The sequence below is a fragment of the Equus quagga genome, chromosome 6 (genome assembly GCF_021613505.1).
Source record: "Equus quagga isolate Etosha38 chromosome 6, UCLA_HA_Equagga_1.0, whole genome shotgun sequence".
NCBI lineage: Eukaryota > Metazoa > Chordata > Mammalia > Perissodactyla > Equidae > Equus > Equus quagga.
Window position 1 is genome coordinate 82,430,972 of NC_060272.1, and position 20,661 is coordinate 82,451,632.

Here is a 20,661-nt window from a genome sequence, read left to right on the forward strand (position 1 = left end):
TTTTTAATGTGACAAGATCATCCTTAAAATTTAACATCAATATTGTAACTTTACACTAGAAATCATTTGTCAGTTTATGGACAACTCACAAAAGATTAAGCTTAAACATATGCATTTAAAAGTGTGTGATTTCACTCATATGTGGAAGATAAACACACAGAAAAAGAGAACAATTTAGTCATTGCCAGGGGAAGGGAGTCGGGGTGGGTACAAGGATGAAGGGGCACACTTATATGGCGACTGACAAATAATAAGGTACAACTGAAATTTCACAATGTCGTAAACTATTATGACCTCAATAAAAAAAATCATTTTTCAGTTTAAAAACATATATTCATTTAAAGATATTTCACTTCAATAATAACAGAAGATATGCAGATTATTATAACACTTACAGACCCAATCCAATTTTATATTGACACAGGAATTGATAAACACATGAATGTAGAAATTTATAAAATGAAGGATAATTCTGTAAATCAAATGCATGATGCATAACTGCATCTCTCCACCTATATCTACAACATTAAAAATTGTGTGTAAGTGCCAGCTTCATAAGAATATGCATGATATATCATATGTTTAAAATATTAAACTATTTCAGGTAATAAGTAATCATTGTGGATTTATACATTTTTTAACCAAAAACAAAACTATTCATTTTTTCCTATCTCATGGTCAGTGAAAGAAACTAAACAGGAAGGATTTTAGTGAAGGAACTTGATGCTGGTCATATAGGGATCACCTGCACGCTGCAGCCTCTGTTCTGGTGTAATTCAGAAGTGACCCCCCAACTGGAGCATCCTCTACAGGAAAGAAGACAATGGATTCTGGAAAGCTGCTGCAGGGAACGTGGCTGCTCCCACTTCCGAAATGTTGATTCCTGGTTCCAACTGTCAAATGGAGACAGCAGTGACTTCCGTTCCTCTTCCACATCTCAAATCACTGTAGCAGACCTCAAACTGGCCCAAGAGCTAACACTTGCAGAGGACGGAGGAAGCAAGGAGTATGGGGAATCATTTTTGTTGTATTCCAAACAGAAGAATGGTGAAATGGAACTTGAGTACACTGGGGAAGGGGGAAGGGGGGAGGGCAAAAGGGGTGATTTGGGTCACATGTGAGGAGATGCACTATAATTAGTCTTCAGTGGTGAACATGATGTAATGTATCCAGAATTTGAAATATGATGTACATCTGAAAAAAATAAAAATAAAAAAAAACCATAGTATTCACCACACAAGGGGTTGACTAACGTTGACTTTATGTTACTGATTACTGCTACAGCTGGAGAAGGGGTAATACCAGGGATGAGATTAGGAAAGGCACAACGGCCACGTTTCTAACCGTATTTTATATTTCTTTTAAAAAAGAGTTATAGACAAATATATAATTTTAAATAAGATTAAGCTAGGGGCTAGGAGTCTAAATGTGTGTTATATTATCCCCATTCTTATCTGTATATTGTAAATATTTCATGGTATTGCCTTTATTCTTTTTTATAAAGTAGTCTGAATTTGAAGGATATACCTTGTGTCTATTGATAAGATTGATAAGCTGCTATGAAATTGAGGATAATTATCTAGTTGGACTCTTGGTAGTCTTAAAGACTGTCCAAAAGAAATCTCCCTTCATGGATACATCATGACCCACTATAAAGTGAGATGATGAAAGACATTCTGTAGGCATATTTCTAGCTGGCAGATTTTTACTATACTTTCTTTGTACCAGATTCATTACAATTAATGATATAGTGATTAGATTTTGAAGCAAAAATTTGTGTTTTTATTTAATACTGGCAGATAAGTCTAATTTTTCATTTGTGAGTTGAATTAACCCCTTCTTGGCTTCATGCCTTTATATGCAGACAGCAGATGACAGTGTTCTACTGTTAAAAGCTTATCATATCACAGGTGACAATTGTACACCAAGCATAGGCTGAAGGCAGTTAAACTGGTGTGCGGCTCAGAGAGAGGGCACTTTACAGCCATGAGGCTCAGTTCTGTGCCGGGTGTTCTCATGGCAACCACACAACTTGGTCTCCTTTGATTTTGCTAATAATAGGTCTTTACTGATGCCTGAGAATTTCCCTCAATTCCTTTAACGGATTCAGGATCTAATTAAATACATATTCCAAAGGGGAAGGATAAAGTTTTAACTCTTATTAATTGGAAGGCTGTTTAAGAAAGCTCTGTGGGTGCTTGACTTAGCCAAACTCATTAAAGTTACTCACCACAATCCCAGAAGGCTGATTTAATGAGCCCTTGACTGCTCTTCCAATTAAGGCCTTTCCGTGCTTGGAGCACTTATTTACCTGTGATTAGTGCTTTGCTGTCCTTGTTAGTGAAAATACCATCTCCACTGATGTAAGAGAAAAAAAGTGATTCAAAGATTCTTAAAATTTATCTAGACTTCCAGGCCCTTGGGAATGCTATTCAACTTCTGTTTACCAATTTCATTAAAGACATATTCATTAACAGAAGACTCCACAGAATCTCTCAACACATTTTAGAATGTATACAAATACAAGTATATCTATATAAGAGATATCATAGTATGTGCAAAAAAGCCAATATTGATTCAGAAGTGTTGTGTGGAAACCTACCAAATCTAGAAGGTGAAGGAACTGCTGTTACTTCTAGTCTCTCTTTGCTTCTTAACAATTTAATATGTGAGCATTTAAAGAAAGTGCAGAAGAAACTCTCAGGCAATCTTCTACCCAATTATTTTATTCAATTGTACTACATTTGTACAAAAATAAAAGATGGAAGCCATCAGACTTTTTATTTCTTAAGTCCTTTCCCTGTCTTAAAGGCTGTGGTATATGACTGATATATTCACTTTCAATGGTATGGAGACATCAGAGTACTGAGGCATGGTGGACTTAAGACATGCGGATGCTGATCCAAAGACACAGAGCCCCACATAGACAGCCTCTCTGATTGTAATATGCACCGTGCTTAATGCCAGGCAAAAAGATTCTTATTAAATACTATGATATTTTGGGTTTGTTTTTCTCCAATTCCCAATTTAGTTGCTTAAAGCGCTGAACCTGACAGCAGACCTTCTCTCATCAACCTGGGTTCCCTCTATTTCCCTTCTGCCTAAATTCGCAGTCAAGCTCAGCATTTCACAGATTTCCCCTGAGAATGAGGAAATGTGACCCCAGGAAGGCACACACCCTGGGAGAAAGTAAGGAAATCTTCTCCAGAAAAAATGGAAGTAAAGATCTTTTTGTATTGACACTTGGATTTCGAACATTTCATTGAGTCATTAGGTCAATTTGTTATGTCACAGCTGTAGTTTCTCCTCATAATAAAAAGCAAAATCTGAGGGAACACCCCATGAAAGCCTACCTGTGTGATCCTGTTTTATGACATGAGGTGGAGTGAAATGTGTTTCTTTCTGCATTAATGCATTGGTCATAAATGTCTGACTACCTCATGCATTTCCAGACAGGACATTTACTAAAAGAAAATGCCCTGGCCTATCTCCTGCACTAATTTTGGAAACAAAGTCAAAAAACAGTACAGATGGAATTGCAAGGATTTAGCAACGCCCCTGGACACAACTAAAGACCTGCCTTCTATATTCATGACCCAACTAATTTCCCTGACTGAGCCAACCCACTGCTCTTCTTTTTTGTTGAAATAGGGAAGTCAGAGGAGAACTGAGTTCTAAGCTACCCTCAAGACCAATATTTTCCTAAATTTTGTTGTATTTCTTGTAAATGTCTATCCATCTACGTGTAGGGCCATAAATACCTATGGTTTGGGACACTTCCAGGAAATATCTGGGGAGAGTTGGCAAAACCCTGCTCACTTCTTTTTGGGCCTATGTGGCACCCTCTCTCCAGAGCATCTATATGTAACAAATAAATATGACCATAGAGTAATGCGTGGAAGAGTTGTCTTTTTCCAGATTGGGATTATTATGAACAATAATCCCAGGAAGAGTCTCACTTTAATTTCCTGGAGTCGATGAGCGCAAGATTTTTATTATTCATAATCAGAAGTCAAGTTTTGGGCTTGGGTTACTCATGAATTTAATTTTCCTACGTTATGCTGAATTGTTTTTAAAATAGGTCCCATCAGTTTATCCACTTACCATCCATTGTGAGATTTTGTTGATTCCTGGATAGCTCATGATATTGTGAGTCTTGATTTATTTGTTTTTCTTTGTTTTTCCTTTTTTTTTTACAGTTTGATGTGTTTGGTGGTATCTCATTATGATTTAAATTTTTATTTCCCTAATTTCTGAGGTTGAACAACTTTTTATCTATTTACTTAACATTTTCATTTCCTCTTTGAGAAATGCATTATTCTAGTGTGTTACTATGTTAACTATGGTGTGTCTGATCTTCCCTTATTGATTTGTCAAATTTATTTTGAATATGTGGTAGGTGTAGCACTTGAATGGGATTTGACAATGAAAAATTTAGGAATTTTACAGTAATTTGGCTCTTGTCAAAAATCATTGAATACAGTTACGTGTCACTTAATGGCAAGGGCATATTCTGAGAAATGCATCTTTAGCTGATTTTTTCATCGTGCAAACATCATAGAATGTACTTATGCAAAAGTAAATGGTATAGCCTACTACATACCTAGGCTATATGGTACTGATCTTATGGAAACACCATTGCATATGGGGTCCGTTCTTGACCAAAATGTCATTATATGGCACATGACTGTATTAAAAAAAGAAAATGTAAAGTTCAGAGTATCCAATTGCCAGCAGAAGACATTCTGAAAAACCCAGGGGTCACTGTGTCAGCCATAGAGAGACTCTCATCTTCAAGCAAAAGAGAGACTATGCCAAAACTCAGATCCAGGATGTAATTGTAAGGATGTGGAGCTGCACAAAGAAAGGAGTCTCTCTTTGCTTATCTAATACGTGACCTGAGATGAGTTGCTCCAACATGGATAACTGCTTTTCTGAAGACACCCCCTCCCGTTATTGCTCTTAGCTCGAGAATGATAGCAGGGATCAGAGAATAATCTCTGGTCTGGGAGGAGGTATCTAGCCTTGGCTGGAATGTACTATCAGAAACCTGAGTACTACATGTAACAGTATTTCTTGACCAAGCTGGCCTTGGAGGAGCCATAGCATTTGTATCTTTAGGGGAAAATTATTTATGTGGTTCGCTCATCATGACCCAGGATACTACATTTTGATGTGAACCCAGAAAGTACTAAAAGGTTGGAAATAACAGTGACAAAGTAAATGTTATAGAGATGCCATAACTGCCTTGGGAGAGCATAAGGTCAAGGTCAGAAGGCTCAGGCTGCTGGGGACATTCTATCAGATAAGTCACATAATATCCAAGCACCCACCACCAATTGTGCACCTTAGAAGAGCGCAGAGGGCCCCTTCTTCACCAAGGCCATTAGGAAGGTTCTGATGAAGCAATAATCCCATCTTTGAGAAGCTCGATGCTTGCAGTTTTCTGCAGAGTTAACAGTGGGGTGGGTAAATGCCACAGTGTCTGTAGGCATAACGGTATCCCAGGATGCCAGAGCAAGTGGCAGTGGGAAGATAGGTGTGACTACCCAAATGAGAGTTAAGAACTAAATGATAACTAGGGGATCAAGCCCAACCAGGATTTATAGTGACAACTAATAGGCCACAATATACATCAAAGCAAGACAGATGTACAGCCCACATGAGTCTTGCTTGACAAGAATAGCCAAAAACAAACAAATGAAAACCTATACATCTGTCAGGCAGAAGGCTGACATCAACCAAAGTTGAAAACAACAGTCTCTCATCCAGGCTAGAGATCTAAGACTGTTCACAGATCCAGATTGCATCATTTCAAGGTTCCTTCCAGGAAGCACTTTGACATCACCAAATACATAAATAGTAAATATTTCTCAACTCATTCCGCTAGTGTTCCTGTAGCTGCTTTTTAGAGTTACTTCACTGGGGAAGCAGGAGTATCTGAACTTACCTGATATTATTAGCTGTAATATCTGAACTGACATTGATGTCAGGAATTTGAAACACCATCATTGTCCTCTGGTTAGAATAGGAACATTTGGAGACCAAGATGATAAATGAAGTGTGGACTCTAATCCGTCTCCCAGTGGGCCAGTGGTTTTTTTCATGACACAAAAGTAAAATGGGGATAGACAGACTTAACAACTGCAGTGTTCACCTTTGATTCTGTGAGCCGTGGAGTTAGGGTTATCCTGGTAAGGAGAAGAAAGTGGAAGTCCCCAAATTACACTCCTGTAGGTAGGTTAGTAAAATTGGAAGTGATACTGCAACCTAGAAGGAATTACCAAGATAAACATGCTCATCAAGAATGTAGGGATATTGGTCTCCACCAAGGTCCTGCTCAATTTACCTGTATACCCATCCCACAAACTCAACTGATCCTCATGTGTGGCAGTACAGTGATGAAAATTTAAGTCAGTAGTGGCATCAATTGCAGATGCCTCACTGAATATGGTACTTTTGCTGCAGCATATCAAAGTTTATCTGGTACTTGGTATGTGCTTATGATCTGTAAAGACGAGTATGAGTTAGTCAAGGGGAAGAGAGAATCAGCCCCTCTAATGCTCCAGCCTGTGATTCTCTCAGCCTGTTGGTCACCAGAGGCTTTCATTACATGTTCACCTCAAGCCAGCCACTGTGCTGACCAGCTCAAAGGCACACCCTGTTTGTGCTCTGTGTTTCTGACCTCTTTCTACAGGGATAATGTGTCAGAGCACACAAAGCCTGAGAATCTAGATGATTTACTAAGGGAAAATGTTGAAAAATGGGAGATGGGCACCAATTGATAAAGGTGGGCAGTTTATATGAGTTTCAGAAGATGGTTCTTTGAGGTTGAGCAATCAGTTGAATTTAGCACATAACCCTTTGGTAACATATCCTATTGCTCTCCCTTCTTCCATCCCTCCTTCCCTCCTTTCTTAAATCCTGCTTCCCTGGAATGATACTCCCTAATAGAGTAGCACTTGGACCATTACCTGTGTCTGTGCTTCTGGAGAGTACAGGGCATAAACGTCTGTTTCTGAAATTTATGTCTATCCATTACTCTTACTAATTTTATATTGCCTTAATTCCAGTCGGGGAAGTTTTTACAAACTCCTGCTTCTTGAAGATTATTTTATCTTTTCTTGTCCTTGCCACAAAAATAAAAAAAATACTTATTAATATCTTTTCATTAAACAGTTGACAACTGCCATTGGATTTTATTGTGATTAAACTGAATCATTCAACATTCAAAGAATGATTTAAATCAAGTGATTTTGAAATTGCAGTCCATGGACATTTATTGGAGTCTTTTTTAATGTCTCCCTCAAACATATAAATTTGTGGGGGCTCAATCTTTCCGTATTTCTATTTATTTTAAATTTTGGTTATTGGTTGTCTAAAAAGCCACTCTGACACTGCCACCCGACACAAAATAGAGGAAATTAACAACAGTTTACTTGTGAAATGTGGCCTCTCCCTGCCTCAGTTTTCTACTTCTACCACAAAAAGAAACCTCCATCCTATACCCAGCATTCAGCATTGTCTTACTCTCAGTTTTATTTAGTTTTATCTTATCTAAATGTACATATTAAACATCTTTTGTTTCAGTTTTTTAATGTTTCGTATGTTTTTTAAAAAAGTTATTATGCCATAAGCAACATTTTTGAACTTACTTTATAGTGTGATATCACCAAGATTCATTCTATGTATTTTGGATTGCTGGAGTTTATTGATTTTGGATATTGGAAAATATTCCATTTTGTGAATAAAATATGGATTATTTATTGACACATCTGAGAATGGATCTTTAGAATTTCCATATTTCTGCTATAAAGAATGGTTTTTTAAAAAACATTCCTTTTTACGATCTTTAGTGTACTGAAGGAATTCCCTTTGGGTGTATACTTAGAATAGCTGGACTCTACAGAATATGAATGTCTGGTATACATATGGTGCCAATCTCTCTACTAAACTGATCATATCAGTGTGCATTCCTATCAACAGTGCTACATTGGTATGCCCCTGAACATATTCATCAGCATTTGGTATTGTCTGAGCCTTTTATTTTTTCTACTTGAACAGAGGTGAAATCTCATTACTGGCCACTATTTCAGATGTTTATGGGCCGTGTATTTCTCCTTTTCAATGAAATAGTTGATCATGACTTGTTATTTTTCTTCTACTTTTAGTTTTCTCTCTGTGTATATAAATAATATATAAATACCATATATGATATATAGTATTGATATAAAATATTAATATTAAAAATTACATACCATTCCATTTATCTATTAATAAACATATGAAAAAGAATAAGTTCTACTCCTCTTATTGTGTGACTGGAATTTTTGCTTATTTGGGGAATCTTTCTTTTTTCCCCCAGCTTTCTTTTTCCTCCAGCTATATCATATATATATATGATATATACATATGTATATGTTTGTGTGTATATATGTATGTATAAATATAAAATATAACATTGAAAAATTTATTATGTACAATATAATGATTTGTATATGTATATATTGCAAAAGGATACCACAAGTTAATTGACACATTCATTACTTCACATAGTCACAGTTTTTTTGTGTGGTGAAATCTTTTAAGGTCAACTCTGTTAGCAACTTTCAAATATTAAAGACAGTATTGTTAACTATGGTCCATGTTGTAAATTACATCTCCAGAATTTACTCATGTTATTACTGGAAGTTTGCATGCTTTGACCACCTTATTCCATTTCCCATCCCCTCTCCCCCACCGCTGGTAATCACAAATTTGCTCTATTTCTGTGAATTCAGGGTTTTTTGGTCCACATATAAATGAGTTTGTACAGTTTTGTCTTTCTCAGTCTGACATTTCCTTTAGCCTAATAACCTCAAAGTTCATCCATGATGTCACAATTGGCAGGATTTCCTTCTTTCTAGTGGTTGAATAACATTTTGTTATATATAGATATAGATATCACATTTTCTTTATCCATTCATCCATTGATGGGCACATAGGTCATTTCTGTGTTTTGGCTATTGTAAATAACACTGCAATGAACATGAGAGTGAAGATATCCCTTCAAGACAGCGAGTTCAACTCCTTCAGTAGAATTGCTGGATTATTTTTTATTTTTAGTGTTTTGAGGAAACTTTACACTATTTTCCATATAGGCTGTACCAATTTACATTCCCAACAACAGTGTACAAAAGTTCCTTTTTTTCCACATCCTCACCATTATCTATTGTCTTTTTGGGAGGATTTGAGAACAATTGGCATTAATTCTTAATAAACTGTTTACTAGAATTGATCTATGAAGTTGTCTGGTTCTGGGCCTTTCTTTGTTGGAAGGTGTGTGTTTACTGATATAATCTCCTTATTCATTATTATTCTGTTCAGATTTTCTATTTTTTTTATGATATAGTAGATTGTATGTTTCTAGTTATTTATCCATTTCTTCTAAGTAGTATCTGTCAATATACAAATTTCCTTTGTTTTCACATGGTCTAATTTGTCAATAAGGCTGAAAGGGGTAAAGGCAGGTGTTTATAAGTGATGGATAGAAAGCACACTTTTGGTAGTGAACACAGTATAGTCCATACAGAAGTTGATGTTTAATGACGTACACATGAAATTTCTATAATGTTATAAACCAATGTTTCCTTAATATAAAATAATGTCTTGTAGTTATTGCTTTTTGTCACTTGTTTAATAAATCTTTCCCTACCCATGGCATAAGAAATATTTGCCTAGTAGTTATAATAAATATTTAAGTTTTTACTCTGAATATAGAATTTGAATTCATTGAGGTTGATTTTTGTATATTTTTTGCTAAGAATTAAATTTAATGTTTCTTCCTATTGATGCAGGGTCGGTGACCCGAGGAGTTGAAAGAAAGATTTCTTAAACTCTTAAGATCTGGCATTAGTGCTCTTTTATTTAGAGAATAGAATAGCATGGGGACAGGACCCATGGGCAGTCAGAGCTTCTGCTGCTGCCGTGGGGACAGGACCCATGGGCAGTCAGTGATGCTGCTGGCCTGGGGAGCTTCTGCTGCCACTGCTGGCATGGACACAGAACCCATGGGCAGGCAGAGCTGCTGCTGGCATGTTGCTGCTGCTGCTTCTGCTGCAAAGTTGGGTGGGGAGTAAGGCTAAATTTAAGGCATAGGTATGTGAGTTATCTCTTTACAAGACAAAGAATATGTAAAAATGTTAAAATGGTATCCGTGCCCATAGAGTCCGGCCATTTGGCGGTCCCACAACTTTTAGATAAGAATCAAACCGGATTGAGCAAATGTCAGAAGTCACTGCTTGAATATTATCCTCAGCTAAAGACAAAGGAGGATTTGTTGGGGGGGGGGCATCAGTTACATGAGGTTGCCATACAGTAAACAACTTAAGTTCTAGCCTCTGGCGTTGATTAAGAGTTTCTGGAGATAAGGCCATCCCCCTTCTTCCTGGCACAGAGAAGGAGGCATCTTCACAGAAAGAGGTTTCCCTTAGAAATGTAAATGTTTCCCAACAAAGGGGCAAGCAAATTCCACTCCTTGGAGCCTGCTTCTCATCTGTAGTTTTAAAATTAACCAGCCTAAAAATCCTCATCACTATGAGTAATATTTTCTTCAGCATCTTTTTAAAGTGCAGTAGACATTTAATTTTATTCAAAAATTATATTTCATTTTTCTGAGTAAGATTTGCCCTTGGCTAACATCTGTTGCCAATCTTCCTCTTTTTGTACGTGAGCCACCACCACAGCATGGCCACTGAAGAGTGGGGTAGGTCTGTGCCCAGGAACTGAACTTGGGCCACTGAAGCAGAGCATGCCAAACTTCACCACTGGGCCACTGGGGCTGGCCCCAAAATTATATTATTTGAATTAGGTTTGTTGAAATAAAAATTAGTCCCTGAAGCTTGTGATATCTTAGACCCCAATGAAGTTTGCCTGTTGTTTATCTGGGAGTGTTGGAAGAGTGAAGAGGTGCTGCTTCTCAGTGGTACTTCAAGGACATAGAGAGAAAGAGTTTCTGCCCAGGATTCATGGTTCAGATTCCATTGTAACAGTCTCAAGGGGAGCATGTGTAAGAGAGCACCGTGCAGACTTTGTCTCTTTTTCCTTCCTTCCTTTCTTCTCTCTTTCCTTCATCTTCCCTTCCGTTGTTTCTTTTTTCTTTCTCTCATTCTTTCTTTCAGTCTCTCTTTCTCTTTCTTTACTTTTGCTTAAATTTTGCCATTTTAAAATTTATTTAGCAGAAATTTTCATATAGAACACAAGTACAGATAAAAATACAAAGAACTACCATGAATCCACCAAACCTTGTTTCGTTTTGCCCACTCGATGCCCCAAATGCACTTAAATTTTACAGATATTTAAGGTGAATCTTAGACACCCTGTCACTCCTTTATTATACATCCTTATAATCGATAATTTATTTCTTTTGTATAACCATGGTACCTTATTACAATAAGAAAAATATAGAATTTCCATAAAATCATTTAATATCACATCTATAATCATATTATTTTATTTTAATAATTTTATTTTTTTATAATTAGTTTATTTGGGTCAGGGCACAAAAAGTTCCACATGGTGCACTTGGCTGTTGTGCCAATTGAGTGCTTTTATTATGTAAGAATTTGCACAGTTTCTCAGCCCCAGCCACATCCCTCAAACCTCCATGGAAGGCCACTCTGACCATATGTACAGACTGTAAGAGCAAGGGAATGAGTCCCTCCAACAAAGAAATCCTCAGCCAACCACTGGGCATCAGGGTCTGTGCTCTCTCTCACTGGCAGGGGGAATTCTGAGTGTGTGGTCTGCATGCTTTCCCTGAAGGAGCAAATTAAAACCACACTGAGATATCTCATGCCTGTTAAAATGGTCACCATCAAAAGGACAGGCGATAACAAATGCTGGTGCAGATGTGGATAAAAGGGACTTTTGTGCACTGTTAGAGAATCTATACATTGGTTCAGCCACTACAGAAAACAGTATAGAGAATCCTCAAAGAAATTAAAAATAGAGCTGCTATATGATCCAGTAATTCCACTTCTGGGAATATATCCAAAAGAAATGAAAACACTAACTCAACAAGATGTCTACACCCTCATGTATGTAGCATTATTTACAATAACCATGAAAGAATTTACTGTTGCATGGATGGATGCATGGATAAACAAATGGTGGTGTGTATACAATGGAATATTATCCATCTGTAAAAGATGAGAACGTCCTAAAAAAATCATATAAAAAGAGATCAGATTTTTTTTGTTGTTGCTTGTGCTTTAGGTGTCAGATCCAAAAAGATCATTGCCAAGACCTATATGAAGGAGCTTTTTCCCTATATTTTCTTCTAGGCGTTTCATGATTTAATTTCTTATGTTTGAGTATTTAATCCATTTTGAGTTATTTTTTGTGAATGGTGCAAGATAAGGGTCTAGTTTTATTCTTTTACATGTGAATATTCAATTTTCCCAGAACCATTTATTAAAGAGGTCACCTTCTCTCAATTGACTCTTCTTGGTTGTCTTCTCAAATATTAGTTGACCATACATATTTAGGTATATTTCATGGCTCTCAATTCTGTCCTATTGATCTGTCCATTTTTATGCCAGTACCATACTGCTTTGATTGTTATAGCTTTATAGTATAGCTTGAAATCAGGAAGTATGATATCTCCTGCTTTGTTCTTCTTTCTCAGGATTTTTTTGACTATTTGGGGTCTTTTCTGGTTCCTTACATATATTTGAATTGTTTTTTCCATTTCTGTAAAAATTACAATTGGAATTAAATACGGATTATATTGGATTCATAACTGGATTTTGGTAGTTTTGGTATTTTATAAATAACTCTTCCAATCCATGAATACAGGATATCATTCTATTAATTTGCGTCTTTTTCATATCTTTCATCTATGTCTCGGTTTTCAGAGTACAGATTTTTCACCTCCTTGGTTAAATTTATTCCCCAGCATTTTTTTGATACTATTGTAAATGGGATCATTTTTTTTTTCAGGTAATTCATTGTTAGCAATAGAAATGCCACTGGGTTTTGAATATTAAATTGTATTCTGCAAGTTTACTGCATTTACTGATTAGGGCTAACGGTTTTTTGGTGGAATCTTTAGGATTTTCCACATATAAAATTGTGTCATCTTCAAATAGAGACAATTTCACTTTTTTCTTTCAAATCTGACTCTTTTTATTTTTTTCTTTTATTGTCTGATAGGCTCTGGCTGGGACTTCCAATACTGTGTTGAATAGGAGTTGAAAGAGTGGGCACCCTTGTCTTTTTTCCAGACAATAGAGGAAAACCTTTAACCTTTCTCCACTGAGTATGATGTCACCTATGGGTTGTCATATATGGCCTTTATTATGTTGAGATATGTTCTTTCTATATGTATTTTGTCAAGTGTTTTTATCATGAATGGATGTTTAATTTCCTCTAATGCTTTTTCTGCATCTATTGATATGTTCATATGATTGTTTTCCCTTTCATTTTATTAAGATAAGGTCTCACACCAATTAATTTGCATATATTAAGCCATCCCTGCATCCCAGGGATAAATCCCACTTGATCATCGTGAGTGATCCTTATAATGTGGTGCTGAACACAGTTTGCTAGTATTTTGTTGAGAATTTTTAAATGTAAATTCATCCATACCAGTTTTGATTTTTATTTCATTGGGATGTCTAAATTATTTATATTTAATTATTAATATAGTTAGATGTAAATTTACTGTTTTAGTAGATTTTTTCTATTCCTTTGTTTATAGTTCCTTTTCTCCTCTTTTTCTGACTTTTCTCCTCTTTTTCTGTTTTTATATTATTTGAGAATGTTTTGTCATTCAATTTATTCCCATTACCAGTTTATCTTTTTATATGTTTAGTTTTTGCCATAGAGTTTTCCTTATATATCTGCAGCTTATCAGAATCTACCATGGAATCACATTTTATTACTTTCATGTAGTATAAGAATATTCTAACAATGTTATCATTGTCATGCAGTTTGATTTTACTTAAGATGGTGGTTAAATTTATGTGTAAAGTTAACTGAACTAGGAACGCTCAGATACCTGGTAAAACATTATATCTGAGTGTGTCTGTGAAGGTGTTTCTGGTAGAGACTGGCATTTGAATCTCTAGACTGAGTAAAGAAGTTCATTCTCACCAATGTAGGTGAATGATATGTAATCTATTGAGCGTATGAGTAGCAAAAAAGGCAGAGTAAGGGCAAGTTTGTTCTTCACATGCACTGGATCTCTGTTTTCTCTTATCTGTGGACATTGTTGCTTCTAGTTCTTGAACCTTCAGGTTCAGACTGGAACTTGACACTATTTGCTTCCCTGATTCTTGTGCCTTTGGGTTTGGACAAGAAAAATACCACCTGTTTTCTGGGCCTCCAGCTAGCAGACAGCAGATCTTGGGACTGACATAATCACATGAGCCAATTTGGCATAATAAATCGCTTCCTAGATATTAATATATGTATTCTGTTGGCTCTGATTTTCTGGAGAACTGTGACTACTTATATCATAAACTTTGTAATACATTCTTATTTCTGCCTTAGGCAATCAGTGACATATTTGAATGACTGAAAAAGATAAAACATGTTGACTTTGTAAATTAACCTTTATTTTGCCCATTTTAGGAGATTTTGGTTCTTTATGTAGAACACGATGACAATGGTTCTAGGAGTCACCCAAGTAGCAAGTTTGAGCCATCTCCTGGATGATTGCTAGAGTGTTAGGTATGTGTCCATGGGAGTGCTTCCAAGTCAGTATACTGTCCCTTACCAGCTGTTCTTGGGCCTCTTTGGCTAAACACCCTCCAGATCCCATCCCAGTGTGCTCTGCCAGCTCCTACTGGAAGTAGGAATGCAGGTGAGATGTTATAACGCTTTGGGGCATATTTCTTCCTCTCTTTTATCAGACCCGGCACCTCTCTGCCTAGGTTGTATAGTGACTTAATTCCATTAATTGGCATAATGATCAGGGGGGAAAATGGGTGTTTATCATGAAGAAGCACATATTGACTTGCAGGATAGAAGCTTCTGCATAGCCCCTGAGGGAGGGAGAATCGCTAGGCATTACAGGGTAGATGGGCAACTTTATCACCTTCGGAGGGTTCCAAGAAATGTAGGAATCCAGGAAGTCAGGGACATCAATCCAGAGGTCTCCATCCCAGGGGTCAGGGTCCTATCCTGTCTCCTCCAATTCTTAGCATGCAGTCCTCCTTGGGTGGTGATTCAGCCTCTTTGGAGTCTCCACCACTGGCTCTGACAATAGGCCCTTGGCCTTGGCCTCAGCTTTCTCTGCACTCCTGCTGCAGAGAAGCCATTGCCACTGAGCCCCTCTGACTTTCAGGTTTAGCTTTCAGGTGACAATGACTCGTGAAAAATGCCCATATTAGCAAAACATAAGGTCTGAATACAGAAAATAAAACAGACTGCATTCTGTTTTGAAATAAATGACAATTAAAAAAACTTCTCAAGTGTTTCATTTGGCCCTTGAAAAATAAATTACTCAACTACTCCTAATTCAAAGAAAAATAAGAAAAAACATCAGAAATATTGATAATTAAAGTGTGAGAGAGTAAATGGTGTAGGTTGCCACTGAGATGGTGACACTGGAAAATCCAGATACCAATCTGAAAGAATACCAAATTAGACCGATGGAAAGATGAGGAAGAACTTAAAAGGGAAAAATAAACCAGAAATTCTAAAAGAAATCAAATGTTTAAATGACACATGCTGTCTCTGTTTCACAGATATCTCTAAAGTGAATTAAATAAACTGTTTTTGACAGTATGCTATCTAAAATATCACTCATTGAGGGAATATTTATTGAGCAATACTACATGTCAGGCACAGTTCCAGACTCTGGAAAATACATTAGAGAATAAATTAGATATAAATTAAAATGCATATTATGTAAAATAATGATAAACATAATGAGAAAATTTAAGGAAGATGGAATATGAGGAGATTCAATGGAGATAAATTGCTATTATACAAGGTCGTCAATGAGATCCTCACTAACAAGAGACATTTAAAGGAAAGAATCATGTACCTAGCTGTGTGGAGATTCTCTCAAACAGGTGAAAGGAAATGCAGAAAAATTGTGAGGGGACTTTATTGTGGTAAGATGTGCTCTGTATGTGTAATGCTGAGGTGTTATTTGAACCTAATAACCCCACTATAGGGAAATATCCTAAGGTTGCACTGTATGTGCTAGAACTGCCCTGCTGTTATTACATGGGCTTTTACTAAATATGGTAATAATAACAATGACAGTGGTGAAAGAAAGGAAGAGAAAAACACTATCACTTTGAAGAATATATGTCTTGCACTGCAAATAAGGCCCCTTGGAAACAAGGCTAAAAATGTGCATCGTAAAGACTCTTTTCTGTAACTTTGTTCACCGGCCTGGACAATGAGGAAAGGTGGGATCATCAAGGGCATCACAAACTGGTAGGCATAAAAAAAAAGAAAAGAGCTTCAGCTGAGTCAGGTTCAGCCCTGTCAGGAAACTCATAAAGATGCCTGGAACTGAGCTGTGAGAAGAGCCCAATCTCTTGGTACGGCCAGTACCTATTCTCTGAATTGTGCTTGTGTTTTGTCATTCTTGAGTGTAAGTATAATCTTGATAAATGCTAAGGCCTAATCTCTGTATGCTATGAGGAAATACAGACTGGGGTTAATGTCCATGCTCTGGATGAAATAATGAAACAATAAAAGGGGGAGAAATGCACCCTCACAAACAGCAGGATAATGGGATCAGGCATTTGAACACATTCTCTGTGATCCTTGAACCACAGGCTGGGATTAGATTGCCGCCAATGCACGGATCTGAGGATGGAGAAGAGTGCTTCAAACTGGAGTCAGATGCCAGTGACTCTTTGGAAACTAGTATCAGAATAGGTAAGCTGTGGCTTTGTTATTGATTAGGCGGTATTTCCTCAAGCTAGTCAGACATAATTATAAAGTTATTTACGATTGCAACTATGGGAGCCTATCTAATTTGAGTGCTATGGAGATGAAAGATAATACTTACAATTTAATGTAAAGTTTAGATACATATATGCCTGGGTATGTGTGTGTAAATAAACCAATATTTGTATATTGGAATCTTAACCCCTAGAACTTTGGAAAATTACTGTTTGGAGATAGAGTCTTTGAGGGGGTAATTATCTAAAAATTAAGAATTTAGGATAGACATTAATCCAATAAGATTGCTTATCTTATAAAAGGAGGAGATGAAAATATAAACAGAGAGAAAAGATCATGCGAAGACAGAAGAAGATGACCATCTGCAAGCCAGGGAGAGAGAGGCTACAGGAGAAATCAATCCCATCAGCAACCTGCTCTAAAAGCCTAGAATCCAGAAGAGTGAGAAAACAAATTTATGCTGTTTCAGCAATCTAGTCTTTGGTACTCTGTTATGGCAGCCCCAGAAAAATAATAGAACAAGTACTAGCATATTTATGTATGTATGTGTGTATATACGTGCATGTGTACGTGAAGCAGACGGATGATAGTGTTCCTCACACTAAAAAAGAATGGGTACTGGCTTGACTATGATCTTTATTTAAAAATTTCTGAGAAGAACAGAAAAGTAGTAAAAGAAATTCTTGTATTGTAAATTTTTGATATGGAGACAATGGACAGTAATCTTCATTGGTTTCAATGTAACGGTTAATGTGAAGAGTATACTTTATTGAGAAACCAATTTTTCCCAAAAGCCCTTTTCATTGCCTCTTTTACATCTTTGTTTCTTAAACTGTAGATGATGGGATTCAGCATGGGAATGGCAATGGTGTAAAACACAGACACTATCATGTCCTGGTCCAAAGAGTAACTGGAACTTATTCTCACATATATGCAGAAGACTGTTCCATAGTAAATGGACACTCCAACTATGTGAGAGCCACATGTAGAAAAGATTTTTTGTCTCCCTTCAGCAGAATGCATCCTCAGAATGGCCAAGAGAATGGAACCATAGGAAACCAGGGCAATCATGATAGTGACTATCTCAATAATGCTCGTAAAGTAGGAGGTTAGAAGCTGGTTTGTGTGAGTGTCAGAACAAGAAATAGCGAGGACTGGAGGGATGTCACAAAAGAAATATCTAATTTCGTTGGATGCACAGAAGGTTAGGCTAAATGAGGCCCCTGTGTGCACTGAAGCATTCAAAATGCCATAAAGATAGGAAGCAGTGATGCATGGCACATAGACCCTGGGTGACATGCTAACTGAATACCACAGAGGGTTGTAGATTGCTACATAGCGATCATATGCCATTGCTGCCAAGAGAAAACATTCAGTGGTCCCAAAAGTAACATCAAAAAACATCTGTGCTGCACATCCAAGGAATGAAATAGTGTTATTCTCTGACAGGAAAGTGATCAACATTTTTGGGGTGACAACTGAAGAATAACAGGCATCCAAGAATGATAACACACTCAGAAAATAGTACACAGGGTTGTGCAGCTGGGAATCCCTAATGACCAATATAATCAATCCCAGATTTCCTGTGAGAGTGAAAAGATAGATTGCTAGAAATAGCAAAAACAGGAAGACTTGCACATCAAAATCACCTGTGAAGCCTGTCAATATAAGCATGGTAACTTCACTCATATTCTTCACCTGGATCATGCATAAATCTATGTCTGATGGGAACCCTGGCATTTCAGTTTTTATTTATAGGTTCTAAATGCAATATTATCTTTTCTTTAATATTGGTGCCTGAGCAAACAACTTTGGCCAATCTTATTTTTTGTCTTCTGAAAGACTGGCACGTGAGCTAACAACTGTGGCCAATCTTTTTTTTTCTGCTTTATCTCCCCATATCCCCCCTGGTACATAGTTGTATATCTTAGTTGCAGGTACTTCTAGTTGTGGCATGTGGGATGCTGCCTCAACACAGCCTGAGGGGTGGTGCCACGTCCATGCCCAGGATCCAAACCAGCAAAACCCTGGGCTGCTGCAGTGGAGCACAAGAACTTAACCACTTGACCATGGGGCCTGCCCCAGAAATGCAATATTTTTTAAAACAAAACCCACTCAATATAGTCTCTTCTTTTTCTGAGAATGGCATATTGAAATGCCTGGCAGTGAAGAAACAGGCAGCAATGTAGAAGTTGGGTCCAAGTGGATGCATTACCCTGTATAAATAAATTAAAGAAATTATTTCATTCAGTTGTTGGCTAAATTTGTCATGTTTAAAAAATCCAGTTTAGGGGCCAGACCCGTGGCCAAGTGATTAAGTTCACACTCACTGCTTTGGTGGCCCAGGTTTTTGCTGGTTCAGATCCTGGGTGCACACATGGCACCAGTCATGGAGCCATGCTGAGGCAGTGTCCCACAATGCAGAGCCAGAAGGACCTACAATTAGAATATACAACATTGTACTGGGGGTTCGGGGAGAATAAGAAGAAAAAGAAAGAAGAAGATTTGCAACCGATGTTAACTCAGGTGCCAATCTTTAACAAAAAAAAGCCAATTTACTTGGTTTAATTCTTACTTTATTTTCTATTAAATTTACTGCATACTGTCTTCATATTACATCAGCTTAAAATTCACAAAGATAAATGAATATACCACTTTCACGAGATTAGCCCCAGTGAATCCCAATTTAAATTGGTATCAGGCACCTTAATATCTGTGTCATTACATTCTGACTTTGGGCATGTCAGTAAAATAATAGTGTGTTTTGTTGAATTCTTCTGATAATGTTGTCAATGGTAGTTTTCTTATAACCCCTGATACCTCTGATCTTATTTCTAGGGCAAGAAAGTGGTTTATGAATGAAGACATATTTTATTCTCAACTGTGTCCCATTAGAGCAGTTGTCCAGTTCACTGTAGGGAATTGAGGAATGGTAGACAAAAAGTATGGGGTTTATTTATTTTCTCCAAGATGTTCTTCAAATAGGCATTTCTTTCAACTAATATTTAAGCAAAGTAGAACTGATTGTTTTTACGTTTAGCTGATTTCACTTTAAGAGATAGAGACTATAAAGACAGAATATAGATCTTGAATTTTTAACAAATCATGATCATTCTGGAAAACTAAAATCATATCAGTTCCTCAACCCTCATACATTCAGAAAACATAAAGCACCAGATGTCCATGAGAACATGACTTCAGGCACCAAGCTTGAGGAGAAGAAAAACTAAGACAGGAGCTACCACATGTTGTTAAGTGGCTACTAGAGGGTAGAAATTTTGTGTACATTATCCTATGTAATCCTCACAGCAACCTGCAACTAAATCATTCAGAATTCATTTATAGATGAGAAACTGAGGACCAGCCATACGTATATGTTGACCAACCTCACTTAATAAGTTCCTAGTAGAGCCAGCAGTCAGTGCAGCTTTCTCTGTTGCCACATGCTAAGCTATTTCCACTTGATGATACTGCAGACTTATTGTGACCTGCCATAATTCTGAAATGGGTATCCCCTAGAAATAATGCAAGGTAATAACTGCATGTATTTGCATTCTTTTATAAAGCCATCAAGCTTAAGTACCACGGTATTATAACAAAACCTGGAAGTGTTTTCTAGATCAATTAGTTAACTAATTAAGTAAATTTAAAATTTATATATATTCTTCCATTGGAAAAAAATCTGTGGTCCCCCAATTGCATATAACTATGACTGGCTGATAGTTAATTTTCTCTCCATTTAATAAT

General features: G+C 36.9%; 1 protein-coding gene across 1 annotated transcript; it reads right to left on the reverse strand.

Moving 5' to 3' along the window:
- Nucleotides 1-17,661: 17,661 nt before the first annotated feature.
- LOC124240644 (olfactory receptor 5T1-like) lies at nt 17,662-18,654 on the reverse strand. Its single transcript, XM_046663742.1, has one exon. It carries the CDS (start codon nt 18,652-18,654, stop codon nt 17,662-17,664), a length of 993 nt encoding a protein of 330 aa, XP_046519698.1.
- Between the last annotated feature and the right edge of the window lie 2,007 nt (nt 18,655-20,661).